General features: G+C 39.3%; 1 protein-coding gene across 3 annotated transcripts in view; it reads left to right on the forward strand.

Annotated features, from left to right (window-relative positions):
* The window catches only part of cacna2d4a (calcium channel, voltage-dependent, alpha 2/delta subunit 4a), a 107784-nt gene that overhangs the window by 79830 nt on the left and 7334 nt on the right, over nt 1-20620 (forward strand). For all 3 annotated transcript variants that reach the window (XM_042222954.1, XM_042222955.1, XM_042222953.1), the window contains exons 28-31: nt 9916-9977; nt 19132-19146; nt 19608-19652; nt 19887-19949. In XM_042222954.1, coding sequence (XP_042078888.1) covers nt 9916-9977; nt 19132-19146; nt 19608-19652; nt 19887-19949 — 185 coding nt within the window. The remainder of the gene's footprint in view (nt 1-9915; nt 9978-19131; nt 19147-19607; nt 19653-19886; nt 19950-20620) is intronic.

The raw sequence follows: 20620 nt of genomic DNA on the forward strand, positions 1-20620 counted from the left end.
AACTCCTCTGAGGTTAGCGAGCATTAGTAGAGAGGTGTGTCTGTGTGTATGTGCATGCATGCGCATGTGCGTGTGTGTTCTTAAGTCTCTCTTGGCAATTGCTGCCACAAAACCAACTGTAACTTAACTGCAAAAAGCTTAAGGATCATAGGTCAGGTGAAACCGCCAATCAGTAGGTCAAAAGGATGTGTGTCTTTGTTTTAGGTTGTGTATGTGTGTAGTTGAGTGTGTGGGTGTGGGTGCACTTAGCTTTCTTTGTATTTATCAGCCTGAGTCTGTTTTGAATGGTTTTATGAATGGCTTTCTTTGCTACGTGTGTGTGTGTGTCTTGTTTGTGTGTTCAGACAGCTAGGATTTCTTTTCATATTGATCGTTATAATCAACTATTACTAAACTTCTTTCTTTTTTTTACCGCTCAGCAGTCAAGCACAATTTGCTCATTTTTCCTTGCTGGAACAAAGTTTGTTGCCTGGCAACATCACTTTATTGAGCACTCTCCATCAGAAAGTCATGGTATCTGCCAAGGCTTTGGTGAACATTGCTGCTTTAGGGAAACACAAACAGTAATTTTTGGTCTTTCGGTTGAAAGGTTATTCAGTGTGAAGCATGTGGAGTGATTTTTATTTTTGTCAGGGTTGTGAAACCTTGAAAAAGTATGTGGGAATGGATATATTAGTCAGATAAAGGATGCCCTCATCCACCTGCAGAAAATGTGCTGTAGCTCCCAAACATGGTAAGATCAGGTCTCTTAAACACGACTTTTACAAAGAGTCATTCATCTACTGTATCTACAGACGTAAAATAGACTTAATTGAAATGTATATAGTAGCAGTATTGAGCTCAGTCAACTTTTTTACATAGTTACTGTCTCTCTGTGTACTGGGCCAACAGCCAAAATAACAATTATGGGAGGATAACAGCAGGAGAGAAAACAGATTTTTAGGCTTTTTAGACCCAATCCAGACAGCACAATTTCCAGTAACATTTCAAAATAAAAGGGAATGATGGCCTCCCAGTGTTTTCTCATAGTTTACCTTACTAAGGCCAGTGTTTTGTCTCACTATATCGCATTAGGCCTTCAATGCATGCATGTGTAGTTAATTCAAATACTGACCAAGACTTTTTTTGTATTGAATATGCTGCCCTAAAACATCCTGGTCTTTTTTAAAGATTTGTTCATCAGCAGCTAATTAGCTAATTATTTCACTCAAATCATCATAAAAATCCCTTTTGGCCTTTCCTTATTTTCATGTTTTATTTCGTATTCATGCACCGTTCCTCTCATTATTGAGTTTTCATGCTGTTTGTCATCTTGAAATGCCTTAGTTTGTGCAAATAGACTAAGCTTAAGCCTATTAATATGCAACAGCAAGTGATTAAGGCAAAGGCATAACTTATCACATTTTAAAGTGGATACAAAGAAAAGAGAAGAAAAGGGGCTGAAAAAAACTGAAATGCCTCTCATTCTGTTCCATCTTACTGATGAATGTTTGACATTTGTGGATAAAAACTGTAATTATGTGTTTGTGTGTTTGTGAAGGAGACAGAGGGACGGAGAATACGAATGCCATTTCTAAGTGGGAAGGCTGTAATCTGTGTGCGTGTTTGTGTTGCTTTGCCTTCCTCTTTGTCAGCGTTGGCGTGTGTGTTTGTGTTCATGCAACACTGATTGTGTTTATGTGCATGTACAAGACACTACAAAACAGTGAGGCACTAAAGCAAAAGACATCATAAGTCTTTGACATTTGTTCGGATAAACAGTAATCTTGTTTTACAAATTCAATTTTAATAAAGAACACTTACTCTTAAGACTTCAAACAAGATAGGTAATGTTATGCAGATATTAACAGTTGAACCCTCAGCATGCCCATAAATGGGTTTTGAGGAAGCGGTTTAAATAGGTCATGAACTGGAAGAATTCAAACACAGCAATAAAAACAAGTTCTAATGAGTTCGCTGGGCTTTTCTGGGTGATCAGTCACATGAACTTAGGGTCAGAAATTAACTTTTGCTGGTAGCATAGTTAAAACATGCTTTTTTTTGTACTAGCCAAAATTAATGATGATATTTTTGCATCTTACATTAATTCATTTCATTGTGTTAATGAGATATTTTAAGAATAGAAAAGCAAAGCCCAGAACAAATGTGAAAGCTAAATTAAGCTGGTATATTGATCAATGCTGAGACAATTCATGCATTAATAGAAGAAGTATTTATCTAAATAATCTACTGAACTTTTTTGCTACTAAATGTACTTAAGCATCATTCTCTCATTCCTCTGGATACTACAGCTTCCTCTCACAGTCCAATGATGATGATGAAATAAATGATGTCATCATTCATCCATCCATTTTCTTAAGTACTTATCCATTACAGTGTGTTAGGCGGGTTGAAGTCTATCCTAGCAGTTACTATGAAAGAGGCAGGTTACGCCTTTGATAGCTTACCACTGTATCACAGGACTAAGGTGAAAATGTGTGAATTCAAGGTAAATAAGGCTCTAAAGTGCAAAAATGAAACTGCTATACAATTGTCACAAATTAAAATTGTGGTTTATAAAATGAGAGAGGAAAGTGTTCATTAAGACAAGAAAATTTTTATATTTTTTATATTTTTTCTAGTCTTACTGACTGATCAAAGGGCTTTAATGTCACGGTCGGCGATGGCCAACCGTGGGGAAGTGAGGAATGAGGACCCAGGCGCGGAGCTCTGAATAACAACAGTGCATTTATTTACAGTGTGGTAAATATTGATGCACAATTAATCCCCATGCTCCCCAAGACTCCCGTGTGTGTCTTCCAGTGGCGTCCGCGTTCGTTATCCCCGCTGTCGTGACTCTGCACACCCTGTGCGTGCTGTCCTTCCTCTCCACGCTCCTCCTGCAGGAAAACAATGGAAGCAGCCGTTAGACACTGACCCCTGCGGGCAAACACAATCTGTCCTTCCTGGACTAACACACACTGACTTGGGAGTCTAACTCAGTGATCCTGTGTCGGTGGGAGCTCCAAGACTCTCCTAAGTAGCTCCTCCGACAAGCCCTGATCAGCAGCAGGTGTGTGGCTTTGGGTGTGGCCAGTCCCCTAGCAGGGCCACACCCACCAGGCCTGAAGGCGCCTGTAAACAAGTGTTAAGACACACCTGCATCCATACACACACCCAAACACACTCATATCTACAAGCATGGCAAGAGGGGCAGCAACACCAAAAATACATATAATATAACAAGTCCATAACTGCTCAGGGATCCTGGGTCGCTCAGACCCAGGACCATGACACTTTAGGCTACAAGCTACATTTAACCTTGCATTGATACAGCACTTTATTCTTGTTGCTTCAGGCATTTTATGTACCTCATATTTGTGGTCATTTCAGAATCACTAAGTAGTCTAAGTTGATTGCTTTGGATTGAGGGAAGGAAAACACACACATACACATACAAACTCGACACAGAAAGGCCCCAGCACGGCTTTAAACCAAGAAGCTAATTGGTGAGAGGTGACAGTGCTAACTACTGTTTCACCATGCCACAATTCTCAAATAAACCTTCCATTCCCCATCATATGATGTAACTTTATGTCACTTGGTGCACAGCGGACCCTCGCACAATTATATACACAGAGAATACAACTCTCAGTGATCCCTGCTAAATTAGGCTAGATGGATGGTGTAAGACCAAAAAAAGGTCATTGGTGGAATCAGCCTTTAACCCTTTAACAAGAAATGTTAGGTATTAATGGATTACTGTAGGTTATTATTACCAGTACAATGAAAAAAATACTAGTTAAATTTAAAGAGACTGCAGAGATCTTGTTTAAGTGCAGCTCCATCTCATGAACCCATATTTTAATCACAATAGAAAACAGAAACTATATCACATGTTTACAGTGACACATTTTACTGTTTCCTGAAAAATATTCACTTGTTATTTATTTGATGGTAGCGGCACAGCTCAGAAAAGAGGCAGTGTTTCTCAAGTAGAGATGAGCAGGGGATTCCCGCTCTGCAAAAAACTGTGTCTACAAATTGTGAAATAATTCCAGAATATTTTTCCTCAAAAAAAACTTGAATAGCTCGCCTTTTATATTATATAATAGCATTAAAAGATTGTAGGAACTTGGAGACATTTTTGTGCGCAAGGAATAAGGCTAGAACTCAATAGTGAATGCCTGTGATTTTTCTGAGCCTCGGGTGGCACAGCATTAAAATCAGCCATGATTCTGTCTGGAAATCAGTACATGGGCTCAGGAACACTTCTAGAAATCACTGTCTGTGAACACAGTTCAACGTGCCATCCACAAACGCAGGTTAAAGATCTATGCATGCAAAGAAAAAGTATGAAGCAGTGATCTTCTCACCAAAGCTCATTTAAAATGGAGTGTGAAACTGCTCTGTGGTCAGACAAATGAAAACTTGATTTTCTTTTTGGAAAGCATGGATGCTATATTCTCTGGACTAAAGAGGACAAGGACCATTTGGTTTATTGTTAGTGCTCAGTTCAAAACTTTTCTTCTCTGATGAAATAGTGTGTATATGTGTAAATAGAATTGGCAGTTTATACATCTGGAAAGACACCTTCAATGCTGAAAACTATATCCAGGTTATTGAGACAATTGAGACAATGTCCCTTTTCGAGAAAGCCTTGTATATTTCAGCAAGCGAACACTAGACAACATACTGCATCTACAACAGCATGGCTTTGTAGTAAAGGAGTCTGTGAGCTGAACCTTTCACCAACTCAAAACATTTAGCACGTCATGAAATACAAAATAAGACAAATAAGTCCCAGAACTGAGCAGCTAAAATCCTATATCAGACAAGAATGTGACAGGATTCCTCTCCCACAAGTCCAGCAGCTGTTTTCCTCAGTTCCCAGATGCTTACAGACTGTTGTTAAAAGAAGAGATTTTCTCAGTTTTCTATTTTCTTTTGGGAATAAAATATGGATTTATGAGATTTGTAAATCATTGCATCCTGTTTTTATTTACATCCTATACAGCATCCCAACTTCTGTGGAATTAGGGGGTTGTAGGTCTGAAGACAAACACACCCCATCCTTCACATCTCGCCCCTCCAATTCTTTTGTAGTCTGTACTCCACAACACAAACACAAATAGATGCAGACACACATGTGAAAGAATGAGACACACACACACTGCTGCATGCTCAAGCACAACCATTTGATCTCCCTAGCTCTATTATTAAAAGCCACGCTCGGTTGAAATTAATAACATTATTAAAAATCAATTCATCCTCTTTCATCTCCTCTGTCTATTCCTTTATCCTTTTCCCACCCTCCCTCTTGTCACTCTTCATCCATCCATCATTCTCTCAACCTTTGTCACCTGACTCCATTACATCAATTAATGCTTTCCTTTGATTACTTTGTCTATGCCCTGTTGACAACCTTTCAGTGGGTATCTTCTTTGTGCACCCTGCTCTCTGTCTGTCTCAGTCTGCCCGCTGTGTGTGCTCACTTTCGTCCTTTTTCTCTTTTCCCCTGCTGTGTGTATTATATCTGTTCACATCTATTACAAAACTTTCTGTCATTTCTAAGTGTGTGTGTGTGTGTGTGTGTTTCCAGGTTTGTGTGAAAGAGAAAAAAAGAGAATGAAATGACCTCTTCACAAGTGGCCTTATTTTCAGTGTCCACTCTGTGCATAGAGACTTAGCCAGCGTGGCAGTTTAATTTATCGACTCAGTGTGTGTATGTGTTCTTATATATTTAGCCTGTACTCCAGGGTCTTGCTAAAGGACCCATCAACACTAACTGCTCATTGATCATTTAACACAAGATGACCTCCTGTGCCACCTCAATACAACACACACTCACGCAAACACGTTAAACAATGTCAAATATGTGAGAGTGGGAAGCTATTAATAGCAGCACGGTTACCACTCTCTGCACGACTTCTCTGGATGGAAAGTGCACAACGCCAAAAGACCTGAGACACTAGGGTTTGATTTTTACATCCACCATCAGTATTTGACTACCAAAAAATACAATCGTGTAAAAAAGAAAATACGTCTTCTTTCACTTTCACAGAACATATTAAATCTTATCCTTACCTGATCTTAAAATATAGGAAAATTACAGCCTCAGTTGAACAACACATGACATATTGCACCCTGTTATTATTTAATAAACAAATAAATAAATAATAACCCAAAATGCAGAAGCAGTATGAGAAAAACCAAGTATGGCCTTACTGCTTCAAACTGAATTTATAAGTAAGTAGCACTCAGGTGTTTCTAATCAAATGGACTTGAATGATAAAAGCACACGTTTTGGCTGGTTGCTGGAGCATTCAGGTGTGTGCTAACAGAATACCAAGAAAGAAAGACACCAGCAATGATCTTAGAGAAGCAATTGTTGGTGCCCATCAATCTGGGAAAGGCTATAAGGCTGTTTCCAAACAATTTAAAGTCCATCATTCTACAGTGAGGAAAATTATTCACAAGTGGAAACCACTGAGTTTTTCCTGGAGTGAACTTCTCAGCAAATTCACCCCAAGGTCAAACAATGCAATAGTCAGAGAAATTGCAAAAAACCCAAGAGGTACATCTTAGAGTCTACAGGCTGCAGTGTGCATATTAAATCTTAAAGTTCATGACAGAACAATTAGACAAAAACCGAACAAGTTGTTTGGAAATTTGCCAGAAGAAAGCTTCTTCGCTCTGAAAAGTACACGGCAGCATAGGATAAGTTTGCATTGTTGCATTTGAACAAATTACAACACTTCTGGGGCAGACAATACCAAAATGAAGATCCATGTCAATAATGCACAGTACCACGTATGATGAAAACCAAACACATTTGGTTTTTATATCAGCACAATCACCTCATACTAACTATGAAGCACGGTGGTGGAGGGGTGATGATTTGGACTTGATTTGTAATCACAGGACTGAGCACCTTGCAGCCATGAACATGAACTGCTCTGTTTACTAAAATATGATATGCTCAAATGTGACACCAATGTGTATAACAGCTTGTGTTAAATTGCACTGTGCAGCAGGAAAATGATTATACTGAATGAGCATACCAGCAAACTTCCAACATTAAAATGTGATCCAGGCTAGCAAGTCTTCCAGCCAGCCTTTCTGCTGATATGACTGATAGTTTTTGGGTTGTTTTTTAACTAGAAATACATTATTAAAGTCAACCTATGTCCTCAGGCTTCCTGTGAGCACTTTTCAGGACCAATCTATCCAATTTTTCTCCTTTGTCTTAACTTCAATGCCCACTAGAGGGCTTTTTAACACTGTAATGTTAACAACATATGTTGTTTGGGGTCATTCGGTGAAATAACAGATGCTGTCTCAGACTAACATGTGATCAGTGATTACCTAATAATACTGATGGATTATAATAAGCTGCTTGCACAAAAAAAAAACCATAGTGTTTTGAATAGGAGGCAACCTTCATTATCTTGTTTTTTTATGTTTATTGTGTGTTTATATGCATCAAATTTACAAAGATCAATCATTTATCTGCATTGCAATAAAATGAGTCACATTAGGCAAATAAAAACTTAATTCTAGTACTTTATAAATGTTTCAGAGATAAAATAGATGCTTGTAAATTCAGGCCTTTTTTCTGGCCTGTTTTCCTTCTTGCTCAGTCTTTTTACCAGTCATTCACAGTTCACCTCCCTCCATCTCTCATGACTCTGTCTCGCCAGTATAATAACCAATTAACTCCAGCTCTTGGTTGCTTAAATTTTTTATTTATTTCTTCATTAATTAATTTCCTGTTTGAAGTGTACTGCGCAGTGATTGGCAGCTTGCGCTAATTGCACCTCACACTTTGTGAGTGTGCAGGATATGCTTCCACACACTCAATCACGCGCGCACACACATTTTCTCTTCCATCCATGCAGGGTCATGCATATCCTTGTGTACACAATTGTATGCAAATCAAACACACATCAAGTGTTGAATACTTGCAAGTTGTGCACACACATTGTGAAAAACACAACCATTCCCGCTTACACTCAGAAACTCACACACACGGATCAGTGTTGTGATTTTAATTAGATTTAGCCTATCAGCCTCCAACTCAGAAAGGCAAAAGGCAGATTACTGCTGCCCTCTATTATTGCCTTACAACACTTTATCTGAGATTATGGTGGAGGTAGACACTTCAAGGTCACTAGCGCCAGCAGGGAGAGGCGATATGAGAATGGACAGTTTCTGGCAGTTTTTCTTCAAAGGAGAAAACACAGCAGATCACACTTATGTTAGTCTGTAGATTTTAACACCTATGAATATTTTTTAACTTACCCGATATTTTTTTAAACAGCTCCCCAATCAGCTTAGTATTTTTTTAGTGTCTACCTGACTGATTACAGGCTGATTACAGCCGGGACTCTGCATCACGCTTGATTTTCAAGAGATTGGACAAAACCCAGCACATTTCCAGTCACAAAAACGCACACCTGAGGACAGAACACATGGGAGCATTATCCTCATAACATCCTGATCTCGACGAGAACACATAGGTCCTCGGGCATCTGTAATTCATCCCATAATTTGCATTTAACAAGCAAAATTGAAAGAAATATGTTCAGTTCGCTGACCACATCTGCCCTTCCAGGTTGAGACATCCACGTGGCAGAACAGCAGTGCAGCTCGGACAGAAGCTAATTCATCCATGATGCTCACGCTGACTGATTACACAACTCACGCTAATTTCATGCTAATTAAAGTTCTGATGGTAGCGAGGGGAAACAAAGGCTACCTGGAAGAGAGACAAATGTATACAAATGTGTAAAATGCAGTATTTGGTTTGTACAGGGCCACAGCTACCACTGAGGACAGCATTTATTTTTTCTTGTCTTTTATAATATTTCCAGGAATGTGGCCTAGAAACAAATAAAACATTTTCTGGGCCACTTTCCTAGAAATAATGATTAATAGATTTTTTGGCATTATTGTTATATGCTGACATACTTTACAATACGCGTACCTACAGTGGCTCTGTAAGGAGGGGTGTGTGTGCAGGCATGTGTGTGTGTTTATCTGTTTTGTGTATTGTGAGCATTGCAAAGGCTTTCCCTAAGTAGCTGTACTGAGCTCGCCGGGAGAAAAACGCTGAGTCTTTGATGCTAATATGAAGTGCCATATCTTCCCTCGCAGAGTGTGTGTTTGTTGCATGTGTGTCGGTGTATACAGTATGTGCGCACTGGGTACTTATGCAATTACAGTTCCTTTTTGCATTAACTGAAATGCTGACAGACATACAGCCCTGAGCTGACAGAAGCAATCACTTTGCCGCCGTGTGTGTGTGTAAGTGCGTGAGTGATACGCACTAATTCTAGGTTTAATGTTTTCTGGCTGTGAGTGCTGTGTTGTAGAGAGAGGCCGGAGACACACACGTGTGCGCTCACATAAACATTCACGATGTCTAAGAATAGAAGGTTCACATGCCTCAGAAGGCCATTTAATGTAAAAGGATTTTCATAAGTTGAGCTCTGAAGGCAGAGCTGATCTGTACAGAAGGTCCTCTTTTACTCCTCCAGCCTCAGAGCTGAGAGATGGTCGTCTCTCACTGAGACATTAATCGGCTCATTAATTTTCTTTATTCCTAAGTGCTAGAACTAAAGTTTCCCCTCCCTTTTCCACTAACGGAGCTGTTATTGCTGCTGAAGCAATCACTGCTTACTGAAAATATTACCGCAGCACTGCCGTCTTTGAGCATCACTAATACAAGTTATATGTTGCTACTAGCCTCACTTGATATTTTGTTACCGCTACCACTTATAAAACTGTTATCACCCTACTTAATCATAATATTGCTTTTTCCAACCGTCTTCATATCGGAGAGAAGTGATTGTAGCATTATTTATCCAGTCAGTGTTATATTAGACGTTTTATTGCACCTGATTGATGTCTCGCTTTCTATCTCTCTCACAGCCATCGGGGTCCAGATGACTCTGGAGGTGATTGAATCCAAATTTTGGGGCATTGCAGCACAGGTAGGTCCACAGAGTGTCTGTTAGAGCAAGATCTCTCCATAAAACTTTTTATAGTCTTTGTAAAAGTGCTGAAAGATGAAGTTACTGAGATTTACTAAAAAAAAATAGAATGTTAGAATAGAGAACAAGACAGTTTTGGACGCACTCTTAAATAAAACTGACTTGTAGCTACATCGCTGACTGTTATTAACTTTATTCTTTCACAGCTCTATTATTCAGTGAAAAACTGTGCTATGAGTTCTTATATAAGTGTGTAGTGTTTGAAAATTAAGCCCTGTAATTACTGTAGTATTGGTTCTTTTTTTTTCCATATTAGATTTATTATTTCTCTTTGTATTTTTTCCCCCGATAAAAGACTGAAGATGCTTTTAGAAAAAACAGCACATACTTCAGCTTGTAAATAATAACTCCATTCCTCTCCTCCAAACAATATGCCCTATTTTATTTCCTTTGGGTTGAACACTGTCAATATCTTTGCATGCACATTTTTCCATTTCTGGTGCAATCCAAAAGAAGATTTATATTTTGTCAGATTTAAATTTCAATTTTAGCTGAGCGCTGTCGTGAAAGCTTTGTTTTACAATGAGATGAAAAGAGCGCAGCAATTTCTGAGTATTTTTTACCTATCAGGACTTTGCATCCTAAGCTGCTTTTCCAGTTTGAGAAATGCAGTGAGTGAATATAAACCTGATCAATATTCTGCATGAAACGTGGTTGGTAATGAATACACTGTCTGTTCCAGGAGTTTAACCTGTGATTATAGGTTCATTTTCTGCTCCATTAGTTGGTAATTACAGCATTCAAACTTTGTTTCATCCAAAGCTTAATGTAATGTGTTCTGTATCACTGTTACCAATATTAAAGGAGCGCTAACCCTGCCTTAAACATAGGAGTGGAAGAATAAATGCCATCATTAGAGTTGTTTTCATTGCATATCTTGTGCGCTAAAGAGAGATTTTTAGAATCAGCACTGGATTGAGTGACGCAGGGACATCCAAGTGTGTTATTTCCTGGGCTAAATCTGGTCAGCTATTCATTGCCTTTATAAAGCATCCCTTTATGTCCAAATTTGTTTGAAAAGTGAAAGGTCATCTTTTCAGGCTGTTACAAAGACTTGAATTCATTCATCCACTTTCTTAACCGCTTATCCAACTTAAGGTCGCTGAGGGGCTGGAGCCCGAATGACACTGGGCAAAGCTCCAGTTGGGTGCCAGTCTGGGAGTCATGGGGCTCACATAGACACCAACACAACCAACATTTAACAGTCAACTGCAAACTACACTATTATCCAATACTGAAAATGCATCTTATTTTGTACCTCACATACCTGTGGTTGTTGCCACCTGGAGCATTTATTTATTTCATTTGCCAGAGGGAGACATTATCAGAACAGCTGATTGATATAGGTCGATTGTTTCAAACTGTCAGCGCTTTGCCAGAACTGTGTCCTATAGATTTTCCCTGAGTCCTGTCCACAAACGCTTAGCACCTACGATTGTTATCAAACAAACAGAGCTCTGCTAACATCAGAGATAACCTTTCTTTGTAGTTTCTGCTTGTTTTCTGCATCTTACAGTTCAGATATTCCACATAGATTTATCTGACAGACTTGTTTATAATAAAACAGCCCTTCTCTGGATAGATCCCGAGCCCCACCTGAGCTGATTTTTCTAGAGAATATGTGCCCCCAACTTCCAAAACAAAGACTTTCTCCAGCAATTTCTAGAAGAAAAGTTCACTCTTACATCTTATGTTCACTCTGATTCTCCTTCAGCAGTATGCTGCTGCCATGCTGTTTCCAGGGACAACCAAGTGTATAGAACTTAAGCTTGTACTGTGTTATTTTGGTTAGTCAATTGCTTGCTTCCTCGTCACATTATGTTGAGCATTACTGATATGAATGTTATGGCCTAGCAGGGCCTCCTCCTGAAGTTGCCTGTGTGGGTGTTGTCCTACCATCTCTCCTGCCTTAGGTGCCACCTTTTTCTTTTGTACAGCTGACTCACATCAGCAATTAAAGGTATTTAAGGGCAGAGAAAGGTGAGTTCTGGTGCCAGAGTGCCATGTGAGTGGTTGCAGCTAGTGAGCGGTGTGTTTGGTGGTTGCTTGCTCCTGCTCGGTGGAGAGGAGTGTGTTTGGTCACTAATGTCTTTTTGACTTACTTTTCAGTTTACTGACCAATACTTGTGTTTTGGTTTGTTGCTTCAAATGGTGATAGTGGCTTGTCCGTCTCTTTTAGTTGAGTTATAAATAGAAACCGTAATAAAACTCTTTAATTTAACCATTTTGCCTCTCTGTCTCCTTTTTCCGACCCGGACACTTTTGGTTACTTTCCCTAATCCAGAGGTTCCCAAAGTGTGGGGCGCAGAGCCATTGCAGGGGTATGAAAAAAAACAAAACAAAAACAAAGAACGCTTGGACACTGCTAGCATAATGGACAGGTTTTTGACGGGTTCCCACACAAACACAAAGCAGGAGATGAAGCATCGCCAAATATGTTTCCAAACCAACTTCTTCAAGCCAAAGACTAGAAAATATGGTGAAGCATATTTCCCTTTGGCTTCACCTGCACAAGTGCCAAGGTAGGTCTCCCCTGCAGAATTGGTTTTCCCTGCGTCGGGAGCATCGCTGGGCTCTCCAAATCACGGACAAACAGTATCCCACAGTTGTTTATGTTTTAACCCATTTTGCACAACTCCTCAAGATGGGTGGTGACCATGGTGGCCATTTACAACTTTTGTTTTTTCAATAGGAAGAGGGCCATGTGACACATCAAACTTATTGGTAATGTCACAAGAAAAACAATGGTGTGCTTGGTTTCAACGTAACTTTATTCTTTCATGAGTTATTTACAAGTTTCTCTTTGTTCACAGCCATTGACATGTCGAAGAGGTTAACACGTGAGGAGCGGATCGAAATTGTGTTGATATCTGGTGAACGCAGTAACCGGGTCATTGCAGCAGATTTCAATGCAAGACACCCTACGAGACCACCCATCTCATGCTACATTACAAGCTAAGTTTGAATGTTCAGGCATTGGCCCTCTTCCTATTGAAAAAACAAAAGTTGTATCCAAGATGGCCGACTTCTAAATGGCCACCATGGTCACCACCCATCTTGAGGAGTTTGCCCCCTCACATATACTAATGTGCCACAAACAGGACTTTAATATCACCAACCATTCCCATTTTATTACGGTGTATCCATATAAATGGCCCACCCTGTAGTTCTGCTGCATGGTTAGTATCCTTTTGAGTTCTTCCACACCTTCAGAAAAATATTTTATTTAGGGAAAACTTTTTTTTTTAAAATTTGGCCTAACACTTCCTGCAGCAGGTGTTTGATATCTTGGCCCTTGGCCTCGTCGTGTCCCACGGCTGTAAATGACAGCAGTTAAAAAAGCATTAAGGCATCTGGCTAGCCATTAAGTGATGGATAGCTTCCATCGCCGAATACAGCAGGACCCAGGTTTTTGAGTGTGTATGTGTGCACATGTTTCTGTGTCTGTGGTGTCGTGATGGTGGGATTTTGAAGAAAACATTGAAGAAAAGATTATTCTATATCTGTATATGTGCTTATTAATGGTAATGTGTGTGTGCTGGGCAGACACCATATGCATGGCCATCTGTGTGCAAGTGCGTTGTTATGTCCATATCCATCAGCTATGAACTCATTAGCATTATGTGCAGCAGAGTTGTTATCCACTAGATTTATGATGCATTTACACAAAATCATTCCTGTTTACTGTGTGAATACTTGATACTGTCATTCCTAAATCTGTATTTTTTCTTTTTTCCTCCTTACTTTTCCACACTTAATTTCTTATCAGCAGTGCCCCTTTTCTTACATCCATTCCTTTCTTATCTCCCATGCTGTCTCCTTTCCTCTAACCTCTCTTTTCCCCCATAAGTAGTTTACATAATCATCTTGTCTTGCTGCCATGTACTAGATCTTTATTTTAGAGAGTTTGTGTCTGTGCGTCTGTGTGTGTGTGTGTACTTACACTATAGGCTTGTTTTTTTCTGTGTATGTTTATGCATGTCCATCCATGCAAACGTGCATGAAATCTTCTCTATAGTCTATTTAAGTACTCTCCCTGAGGGGTGGAGATACTGTACCTGCTGTAAATCCTAAATGAAAGACTTAGTCTCAGCAGGAAAGATAATCAGTCACATGGCAGCTATAACCTATTTATCTATCTAAAAATACTGCTACCAATGGGTTGTCATATTTACCCTCTGTGTTGGGGCACAGACAGTCAGTGTTAAGAGAAACTATATTGCTTTCCCTCTCATTTGTACACTTCTTCACCATTAGCTTACTCCGAGAGACATACAGTATATGAAGTAAAGGCAACTAATAATTGGATTGCCTTAATTATTGATTAAAATTTGCTTTAGCTTTGTGTTTTTGAGAAATGATTAAGGCAAGAAACTGTGCACAATTATCATGTCAGTAGAAGCCACATGAGTGAGGGTCACCCTTTTGTGGCTTACAGTGGGAGCTTGTCTATCTTAAAACCTGATTTATTAGTAAATGAGTTTCATAGTTAGGGAAAAATAAAGCAAGAGCTAAGATCCTTTTGAAGTCTGTTAGGATCATAATAGGAAGCTCCTTTTACAAAACTCTACTGTGCTCATAACATCCATGGAATTTAAAAGTCATGTGTGTGGTAGATACAGTGAAAAATGCAAATAAAGGAAACAGAAAGTGTAAAAATGAAGGATTAAATATGACTAGTAATATATGTCTCATTGCTTTGCTCCGCTGACAGATTATAATATCTACAATGATTAAATCTGAAAAACAGACTTTCATAAAAATACATGATATTAAAAAATACAATGCAAACCCTATAATATAAGGCTCCATGTGTCTCTCACAGCCAACTGCTGCTATATTTTGTCTGACAGCAATTCATGATTAGTGAGGGGTTCTGAGGCGACAGTAATGGGAATCAAAAGATGATAGATTTTGTGCTATTCACACCTTGGCATCCTATTTATCTCATAGAGAACACTCCTGTGTTTCTCTTCCTCTGTTTTTAACTATGTACTTACATTCTATTTCTGTGTTTGTGATCACACTACTCAATAACCGTGAAATTATATGCAGGGGTGCAAATAAGTGGTCCGCAGGTGCGCATTCGCTGTCAAAATAAAAGACGTGCACCAGATAAGAAGTTGCAACGCGCGTTTGGGTACATAAGATTTTCTTGAGGAGGACAGACATTTGTTTAGAACTCTTAAAGATGTCGAAGAAGCGAGCTCCTTTAAGCAATTACTTATATTCTGGTGCAGAATATGCTGTGAAAATCCTACTCTAGCAGACAAAAACTGTGCCTTTTATATGTACGCAAACGCGCATTGCAACTTCTTATCTGGTGCACGTCTTTTATTTTGACAGCGAATAAGCACCTGTGGACCACTTATGTGGACCCCGATTATAAAAAATGAAATTAATGTAATAAAACAGGACAACATTTTACTGAGAAAAAAAACGAGAATATATTTTAAATGAATCTGAAAAAACATCATCGTTTAAGATATGGACATTAAAAAAGGACGTTTTTAAAAGGAGATCTGAAAGAGGATACAGAGTTAGCATTCCTCAGATCTTCAGGTTCCACAGCTGAGGGGGCGGGAAGTAAAGTCCCGGTCACTCTTGGTGACGCACCACAAATTAGGAACCATTACTGTAGTCCTGCCAGAATATCTCAAGCAGCAGGTGTGCACAGGAGTTATCACATAAGAGACGTGGACAGGAGCTACAGCATTTAAGGCTTTAAAAACAAGTAGTAAAATCTCAAAAGCAATTCTAAAACTCACTGGTAGCCAGTGAAGGGCAGTTGGGGTAATGTGGTCACTTCTCTTAGTACCTTAAAAGTCTGGTAGCAGCATTTTAAATCAACTGCAGTCCTCTGATGTTTTGAATGCTGAGATCTGAGTAAAGTGAACTGCAGCAGTCTAGTCTGATAGCGATAAAAGCATGGATGACCTTTTCTGCAGCCTGCAGAAGAAAGAAATTATCTTGTCTTGGCTTGCTGTCTCATTCCAGAAATACACCACTTTTCATAATCTTAGTAAAACACACACACACACACACACGTTTTTGAGCATTATTAGATAAGATACCCAGACTAGACCAGAGACTAATGATGCTGCTTTTGCTGTGGCGACTGTGGGCAGTTCTACTAATTACCTCTGATTTGGAGTCAGCTACAGAACATTTATGGAAATCCACTTTTTTTTCTTTCTTATTTGGCGTAGGACAGGAAACAGGAAGCACTAGTGATAAACATAGATGCTCTCAGGGAACTCTCAGGTTGGGTGCCCTTTTCCATTTAGAAATGGATGTGTTGATTTATCAAGACACACATTCAACAAAGTGCTGGAAACATTCCTAAGAGATTTTAGTCGGCATTGATATTATAACATCACATAATTACTGCAGGTTTGTCACATGAACATCTATAATAAGAGTCTTTTCCCACTACATCCCAAAGCTGCTCTACTGGACTGAGGTTCAGTCACTGTGGAGGCCACCTGAGTACAGTGAAACCATTGCCATGTTCAAGAAAACAGTTTGAAATGATTTGACATTTGGGACATCTTAATAGCTGCTTTCAGCCATTAGAACATGGGCACATTGTAGTCATAAAGACAAGGCAAAAGATGATGGTACAAAGGGGTGTATATACCCCTAGTGTACGACCATTCCAACACTACCCAGCTGAACCATTGATACATGTCAGGATGGACCCATTGTTTCATGTTGTTTTCATCAAAATCCAACCCTACCATCTGAATGTCGCAGCAGAAATTGAGATGAAGCAATGTTCTTGTTCTTAGGTAAAAGGAGTGGCACCCAGTGTGGTTTTCTGCTGCTGTGGCCTAGTTGGTTTAGGGTTGAATGTGTTGTACATTCAGAGATACTCTTCTACATACTTTTTTTTTTTTTTTTTTTTAATAGCAGCGGTTATTGGAGCTACTATTGCCTTCCTATCGACTTAAAGCATTGTGATCATTCTCCTCTGACCTCTAACATCAGCAAGTCCTTTTCATCCAGAGAGATGCCACTCCCTGAACAGTTTCACTTTTTGTGCCACTCTCTTTAAGCCCTTGTCATAAACCAGCTGTGTGCAGGCAGGAATAGGACCCAAACGCAAACTCACGGAGACGAAAACGTAGACTCAAAAGAACACAGCTTTATTGCTGGATGCAAACCAATACAAAACTAAACTGGGAAAATTCTAATAAAAATACACTTGGAGAAACACGGAGAGGTACACGCAGCTATGAGGGAGCACACGACACAGAACTGAGGGAGACACTAACATAAATACACAGAAGGATAACGAGAAATGAGAACACACAGGGAACACAGCTGACACGAATAACCATAGCAAGACAAGGAAGGCAAGACTGAACGGCATGAACATGGAAACACGAGACCTGCACAATAAGGCAGGAAACAGAGGAACATGATGCAGGAGTGGAGGAGAGGCAGACGAGAGGGAGCGAGGGAACACGAGGGAGAGAGAGACATGACTGGCTGGGGAAACATGATGGAATAAAACAAGGAGGGGAAACAAGGCACAAGAACTCATACAAACACAAACACAGACGCACAGAGGGCAACGACACAAGGGGAAATTACTAAATAATCAAGGAACTAAACAGGGACCATAAGAAACTCAAATCAGGATAACCAGGCACTCTGGAAATAAACTTAAGACTAGGTTAAATGACCCAGGACCATGACAGCCCTAGAGTTGGTTGTGTGGGGAAATCAGAGTACATCAGAATTTTCTGAACTACTCAGACCAGCCTGTTTGGCACCATCCACCATGCCACATGCAAAGTCATTTAAATTGCTTTTCTTCACTATTCTGATGCTCATTTTAAACTTCAGCAGCTCTTTTTCACCATATATAAATGCCTAAATGAATTGAGTTCCTGACATTGATTGGCTGACAACTGTGAAGATGAGATATGATACGTGAACTGTAAATAATTAGAAAAATAAAAAGAGAAGATCAACGCATTATTAACAATTATTGATTGTTTTTTTTGTTTTGTTTTAGTAGAGTTGTAGATGCTGATAAAATAAGAGTCTCAAGAGCATGTTAGAAATTTCACTCACAGATGAATGTAATGTAATAAACATATTTAATGCTTCCCTACAGATTAAGCTTTTCCACCTTGGATGCCTTCTGAAAGCGCATATCTGTCATGCTCACAAATCATGTTAAACTAATGGGCGGTTTTCCACTTAATTTGCCAAGCAAATTAAAGCTGCAAAGAAGATAACTCTTATTGATTTGACTGTCTTTTTCTTCTACTGTCACCACATTTGTATGGTGGTTTTGATCAGTTTTGCTTCATATCTACATTGATTAGCGTGATTCCCGGGACTCATTAGCAAGGTTGTATATTTTCATGATCTGCTTCAGTTAGCAGAAAGAGACAGTTCCTTTTCTCGTAAGTGCTGCTCCTCATCAAGCGGTGCCATTTACCCGTAGTGTGTGGGGGAGAAGCATTGTCACTTCTGTCAGTCCACCAAATTGTAGTTTATTTCAGGAGGCGACGATGGGAAGCAGAGAAAAAGACTGACACTTTGCTGTAATGGGATTGAAAAGGATGATAGATGGTCTCATTCACACTTCGACATGCTCTGTTTAGCCTGACCATGAATCCAAAGACACATTGTCCATAGACGCCAAGCCACATATACTGCAGACAACATAAGATCATCAGGAAAACTGTTGGTGTTCATCATCAGTCCACAGACGAAAGAACAGAAGGAAAGTTTCAGACTTTGCTTATGGTTAAAAACTTTTGTATTATGACAAATAGTCTGATTGCACTGATACAGATCCCTTTTAATGTTTTCTTATAGCACAAACTGATGGTTTTTTTTATGAGAAAGCATCTAATTGTACACTATTTTCCAAAATTGCTGAAGTTTTACGAGCCTGCTCGAAAACTCATTAAAAAGGCATTTGAAATGTGTGTTCAAGAAAATAATCTGTAGTCTTTTTTTTGTTAGCAAGCTCACAGCAGCAGAAGTAGTCAATCAGCCCACTTGCTATGTAATGTAATGCTTGTGATTTCTTTCCACTCTCTTTGTTGCCATCGTTGTGTCTTCCCAGCCAAATGACACAGATGTAAGTATGAATAATTTCTCGCAGACTTTTTTTTCCTACTGAACCAAATTTAACGTCCTCAGCACCTGCTAAGCTCTGTGAAATCAGCTTCGCACCTCAGTTAAAACAGATTACACATTCACATCCACACAGTCGGAGACATGCTAACATTACACATGCACAAACTTGCTAACAAGCCACTCAGATCCCATCACAGGTAGACAGCCCATATCTCACAGAAATTAACAATTTCACACCAACACAGACACATTTTTTTTCACATACACATGCACTTGTCGACACTGTCGCACTCTCAAGCCTAACACCCCCACAGCCAAACACAGACAGAGCATGTGTCACTCACACAAACATGCCCTAATCTAAGCTCAGATGTCGATTTGATTAAAGAAAAAAAATCTCTCTAACGTTGGATTATGGTGAAATAATCACACATTTTCCTGTCTTGATTTCTTTACTGCCAGTGCTCAAATGTGGAGGGGATTTGTCCTCTTCGCTGTGACAGCTTAGTGAGTATATCTTGCTTTTGAATGACACTGCCATAAAGTGTATTATCATTATTATTATTATTATTATTATAAATATATAAGATTTATTATCTTTTGCTACTATACAAAACTACAAAGGTGAACACTTCATGAATACGTGGTATAAATTATTTAGGTGTCTGTGTTATCTGTGTTCGTGATGTTCGACACAGATGTTTCCTTACATAAGTAATTGGTTCCTCTGTCTCTTACCAGGATATCGAGTGCTATGTGATTGACAATAATGGCTTTGTCCTCATTTCTGAACAGCGCAATGATGTGAGTTCTCACACATGCACTCACAGAATATGGCTGGAGTGCTCCTTAGTCTTTGACTTGATTGTTTGAGAGCCCTTCCACTCTTCAATATTTATTACCTTAAAAGAAAAAAAAAGGTGAAAACGGTTAATGTGTTTTTTAACTGTCTTCTCATCCTGTTAACCACTATTAACCAGCCCAACAGAGAAAAATATTTAATTTTTTTAACCAAATAGCAGTGACATCCTGGGGCAGTGTACCTCTTTTTTACTTTTACATATTTACATTTTCAAATATCAACCTTTTCCCACAGTGACTATCAATAATAACTGTAATCAGTGAACTGAGTCAGAGGTAGTGCTGTACTGTAATGTAGTACACCAATTCAGAGGTGCAAGGAACATTTCTCAGCAGACAATTATGTTCAATTTCAAAACACATAAAAACACAACATTGTGATCTTTGATGCCTTTTTTCATCTAACGAGCATTTAAAACCAATTATTCTATAGAAGAAGTGAGTGTAGTCCACCACTGCATCCACAAATGCACTAGGTGCAGGGATTCCCAAGATAGGCAAGTGGCTCCAGCAGATCTCAGGAACAACATCCAAGATCTCTGTCCAAAAGCGTAGGAACAGCTAAGATGCTGCGCAGGACTCTCAAATTCCCAGGCCTCTGTAGTCTAACAACT

This window comes from Haplochromis burtoni, unplaced genomic scaffold (assembly GCF_018398535.1).
Source record: "Haplochromis burtoni strain Fernald_Lab_line unplaced genomic scaffold, NCSU_Asbu1 Contig_98, whole genome shotgun sequence".
NCBI lineage: Eukaryota > Metazoa > Chordata > Actinopteri > Cichliformes > Cichlidae > Haplochromis > Haplochromis burtoni.